This window comes from Elephantulus edwardii, unplaced genomic scaffold (assembly GCF_000299155.1).
Source record: "Elephantulus edwardii isolate Elephantulus edwardi_28Jun2011 unplaced genomic scaffold, EleEdw1.0 scaffold00096, whole genome shotgun sequence".
In the NCBI taxonomy this organism is placed as follows: domain Eukaryota; kingdom Metazoa; phylum Chordata; class Mammalia; order Macroscelidea; family Macroscelididae; genus Elephantulus; species Elephantulus edwardii.
This window is the reverse complement of record NW_006399846.1, coordinates 4717134-4722678: the sequence shown is the minus strand read 5'-3', so window position 1 is coordinate 4722678 and position 5545 is coordinate 4717134. Positions and strand designations below refer to the sequence as shown.

General features: G+C 39.0%; 1 protein-coding gene across 1 annotated transcript in view; it reads left to right on the top strand.

Annotated features, from left to right (window-relative positions):
• Nucleotides 1-5545, top strand: part of RAD51AP1 (RAD51 associated protein 1) — a 39872-nt gene that overhangs the window by 5022 nt on the left and 29305 nt on the right. Inside the window, exon 2 of the mRNA XM_006891367.1 lies at nt 3960-4009. Coding sequence (XP_006891429.1) covers nt 3960-4009 — 50 coding nt within the window. The remainder of the gene's footprint in view (nt 1-3959; nt 4010-5545) is intronic.

Genomic DNA, 5545 nt, shown 5'->3' with positions numbered 1-5545 from the left:
CCCAGTTTGTTCTTGTCCAAATGCCACAGTGCTTGTCAAAGCCAGTTCTGATTAATCTTCTTTGTCAGTGTGTCCTTTGCCATTCCCTATCACTTCCCTATCCCTTTTGGTTTTCTAACTCTGCCTCCTTGAACATTTCATTATAATACTTTGCTTTATCTTCTTGAACTGCCCTTTGAAATTTGTCCAGTACTCTTCCCCCCTTATTCCTTCCTCTTCTTTTGATTTCTCATTCCAGTGCAAGTTTCTGAGTCTTTTCTGATGTCCATTTTGGCCTTTTCTTTCTTTCTTCCCTGCCTTTGTTAGGACTTCATGCTTTCTTCATGGATCACGTCCTTGATATCATTCTACAACTTGTCTAGTCTTTGGTCATTAGTATGCAGCGCATCAAATCTGTTCTTAACATGGTTTTTAAACTGCATTGGGATACACTCACGGTTTAATTTTTGATCTTAGGGACTTGTTTGAATTGTATCCAACTTCAATTTGAACTTATATATGAGTAGTGATGGTCTGTTCCACAGTCAGCCCCTGACCTGGCTTTGACTGCTAATATTGAGCTGCTCCAAAGTCTCTTTCCACAGATCTAATCAGTATTCCTGTGTACTCCATCAGATGAAGTCCAACTATATAGTCACTCTTTGTTGTTTTAAAAAAGGTATTTGCCACGAGTAAATAATTCTTTGTACAAAATTCTATCATTCGATCTCTAGCCTTGCTTCTGTCACCAAGTCTGCAGTTTCTACCTACCAGTCTTTCTTTCTTTCCATCTTTTGTATTCCAGTCATCAGTTATTATCAATGTACCTTGATTGCATATTCAAGCTATTTCACACCACAAAACTTGGTCAAAATCCTCAATTTTGTCTCTTTGGCTTTTGTGGTTATTGAGTATATTTGAATAAAGATTGACATCCTAGGCATTCATGAGCTGAGATCGACTAATACTGGACATTTTGAATTAGACATTCACATAATCTACTATGTAAAATCATAAATTGAAGAGGAATGGTATAGATTCATTGTCAAAAAGAGTATTTCAAGATCTATCTTGAAATATAATGCTGTGAGTGATAGGTTACCATCAACAGAAACAAGGAAGGCCTATTAATATTGTTACATATTGTATTTTGAGGTGAACACAGCTCAATCTATTATACACAGTGTCTCCTTCTTTTGCTTGAATGATTACCCCTTCAATTATATAAAAGCTCCACATGAACTTGTGTATTTGTTCTTATGGACTTGTTTTAATTGTCTTCAACTTCTGTTTGAACTTGCATATGAGTTGCAAAGGAAGGTGTTTTGAAATTATCCTTTTTTTGCAATAGTATCCTTGGATCCACAGTCAATACACTAGGTACTAGAATCAGGAGATCAGGAGAGGTATTGCACTGGGAAAGTCTGTAGTCAGAGACCTCTCCAGATTATTGAGGAGCAATGATGTCAGTTTGATGACTAAGGTGCACCAGATTCAGGCCATGGCGTTTTCAATCAATTCCTATGCTTCTGAGAGATGGACACTGAAAAAATGACAGAAGAAGAATTGATGCCTTTGAGTTGTGTTGGACAAAAATGCTAACTACCCCATCAACTGCCAAAAGAACAGATATGTCATGGAGAAGGTACAGCAAGAATGCTCTTTAGAAGAAAAGATGGTAAAGCTATGTCTTAATACTTTGGGCATTTTGCTAGGAGAGGTTCTTCCTTGGAGAGGGACATCATGCTTGGGAATGTGGAGGTATTCATAACGTCACTATGACTTATACTTAACTCAATGGAACCTAACAACAAAAACAACAACAGTCCATAATTTTATGATTCACACAGTCACATGCCTTTGCACAGTCAGTAAAATCCAGGTAAACATCTTTCTGGTATTCTTTGCTTTCACCTATGATTCATTTGACATCAGCAATGATATCCCTTATTCCATGACTTCCTCTGAATCCTCCTTCCTTGTTGAGCAGTTCCATGCTGCTGTACTGCTGTAACCAGTTTAAAATGATTGCCAGCAAAATTTTATATACCTGCTATACTAATAATGTCTACATTTTGTTGCATCACTTTTTTTTTTTAAGTATATAGGTACAAATGAAGTATATAGGTACAAATGTGGATCTCTTCCAATTGGATATCTAGGTAGTGGTCTTCCAAACTTCTTGACATAGATAAATGGATACTTCCAACATTAAATCCATTGTTTAAATGACTCAGTGGGTATTCCTTCAACTCCTGGAGTCTTGTTTTTACCCAGTGCCTTTGATGCAGCTTAAATTTCTTCAGTGTTCTTGGTTCTCTAGATAGGCTACCTGTTGAGGTGACAGAATGTTGATCATTTATTTTTATTAGTGATTCTGTATGTTCCTTCCATATTCTTTTAGTAATTGCTGGGTTGTTTGATATTTTGCCTATGCAATCTTTCAGTATTGCAACCTGAAGCTTGAAATTTTTTTTGCCTCTTCATTTCTTTCATCTTGAAAAATTCTTTGCATGCCCCTTTTTTTGGTTTTATGACTCCAAATTTGCTTGGTCTTCTTGAAACACCCCTTGAATGCTTTAGTTCAGCTCTTTTACTACATCATCCATTCACTTTAGCTGCTCTACATTTAGAGCAAATTTCAAAGTCTTTTCTGTCAGCTATTTTGGTTTTTTCTTTCTCTCCTTTTTAAAAAAATGACCTCTTTCTTCACACATGATGTTCTCTTACAACTTGTCTGGTTTGTTAATGTTAGGGCAACAAATCTATTCTTGAAATGGTCTGTAAATTCAGGTGGGATATAGTAATCATTATTCTTCAGTTCTTATGGCTTGTTTTAATTTTCTTCAGCTTCAACTTGAACTTCCATATGAGCAACTGATGATCTATTCCACAGTTGAGTGCTGGCCTTGTTCTGACTAATGATACTGAACATCTCGGCCATCTCCTTCCACAGATATAATTGATTTGATTGCTGTAAGTTCTATTCAGCAAAATCCATGTGTATAGTTGCCATTTATGTTATTGGGGGGGGGAAGATATTTTTGAGAAGGAGAGGCAATCTCCTCCTGTACCAATCAGATCCGATTTGACAATACACACACACACACACACACACACAAAATTTAAAAAAAAAAAAAGATGTTTTCAGTGAATAGGTCTTTGGTCTTGCAGATATCTGTCATGTGATCTCTGGTGTCATGTCTATCATTACCATATTTTCCAACTATTGATCCTTTTTTTGTTCCTAACTGTTGCATTCTACTCAGCACTAATTAGCAATGCATCTCAATTTCATGTTTGAACTGTTGGCTGCTAGCAGTCAGATGCATTTTGCATTGTACCACCTGGATTTCTTTTCAGAAAGTAAATGATAATTATTTCAGCCTGTGCAGAAGGGAGCTCTGGTGGCATAGTCCTAAGGAGTTGCTCTACTAACCCAGAGGCAGCATGTCTGGCAGTTTGAATGATGGGCCTCAGAAACCCACTGGAGGGTCAATTGTGAATGAGTTTCAACTTGATGGCAGTGAATTTTTTGAGAAATCCTTACTATGAATTGCATATTTAAGTATTTTGTACGTGTTTAGGTGCTGAATTGCCTCCCACCCAGAGAAACCGTATGCACAGCGATCTGAACTGTGTCCTATCCTATGCCATTCTTACAATCTCTAATGTGCTCCAGCCCATTGTCATGTCACTATATCCATTCATCTTGTTGAAGGTCCTCCTCTCTTTCTCTGACTCTCCACCTTTCCCCAGTACAAGTACGTGGACCAGGTTTCACCATCTGTGCCCCTAAGGAGCACCTGGCTGCATTTCCTCCAGGACAAATGTGTTTGGGTGTTTTTGGCAGTCCTTGAGACATTCAGTACCCTGGAAATCCAAGGGTATTGTCATTTATTTAAGATAATTAGTGGCTTTAAGGGAAGGGAGGTGAGAAGTGGTACTCTATAAACTAAAAGTTTCTGCTTTGACTATAGGTATAAGAAACCGGTCAGTTATGCACAGTCTGAAGACTCTGACAGTGATGGTAAGTAGAATCATCTTGCTTTGAATATTTGAATATTTATTTTCTTGCTTTGAATATTTATTTCCTCAGCGTGGTGTGGGGGGGGGTGGTTACTGTGGGGTTGATTCTGATCCATGGTGGCCCCACATGGGCAGAGTAGGATTGTGCTCATAGTGCTTTCAAGGCTGTGGCCCTTCAGTAGCTGGTTGCCAGTCTGTCCTCTGCGGTGCCTCTGGGTGAGTTCACAGTTGTATGCTTAACTGTTGGTGCTACCCAGGCGATCCCATGGTATGACGTACGTAGCTCAGATAATGAACATATTGCCCAGTTATATGTGGCATGTGGCCTTTGTTGTTAGTTGGCAACAGCTAGGTTCTAACTCATGTTTGGTAACCTCACACATACAGAGCAGTGTAGAGAGTCGCTTCATCCCATGATTGGCCAAGAAAACAAACAGATATGTCTTGGAGAAGGTGCAGCTGGAAGGTTCTCTGGAGGCAAGAATGATGAGGCTCCACCTTAAATTCTTTGGACATGTTGCTAGGAAGGGCTATTCTTTGGAGAAAGATATGAGGCTGGGAAGGGTAGAGGGCCAGCAAAGGAGGGGAAGACCCTCAACCAGGTGGATTGACACGATGACTGTTGGAATGGGCTCTGGTGTGTCAGAAAGTGTGAGGATGGTGCAGGATAGGACAAGGTTCAGATGTTTTGTTCAAAGGGTTGCTATGAGTATCCTTGACTTGATGGCATCTAACAACAAGAAGTAAGGAATATAACTTAATAACATATTACTGATACTGGTGTATCACTAAATATTTACAAGTTGCCAGTTTTATTTGGAGCCTTGCAGGAGGAAGAAGGGAAAACAAATGTTACTGTATTTCCACACAGAACACTTAAGGGAGACAACTGCCATGCAGGAGTCCTGATTTCTCATGTGTAGCCAACACACGACACACGTCAGTGTCAGTGAGTGTTTACACAATGCAGGTTACAGGATTCAGCCAAGCTTCCAAGCTACCATGAACTGGGGAGAAAGGCCTAGTGATCTTTTCTAAAATCAGCCAGTGAAAACCCTGTTTATCACAACTATTCCATTTGTAACTAATCGTGTCGTGCCGGGCCAGGTAGCATTTTGTTCTGTTGTGTCTGTAATTACTATGAGGTGGGGACCAATTCAACAACAGATTACGTCATTAAGGCCACATGTGCCATGAAGATACATATACACCAGGAAGGGGTATGGGGGAGCGAGTGTGTGTATGTGTGTTTAAAAGCTGCAGCAGCAGTTTTATTTTGAAGGTCAACAGAAGAACTATGTCATTTCTGAGGACTAGTAGCACAAAAAAGTAGTAATAAACTTGAAAAGAATATCCTTTTGCTAGAAATTTAAAAGTTATATTTGTAGGATTATAAGAAGACTATGTAAAAATGTGTAAAATATATAAAAATATGACCTTGATTTCATACCACCTGAATTTCAGAATCATCTCAGGAACAGGTTTGAGGCCTTGAACACTAATGAGCGAAGACCAGATGAGTTGTGGGAGGATGTCA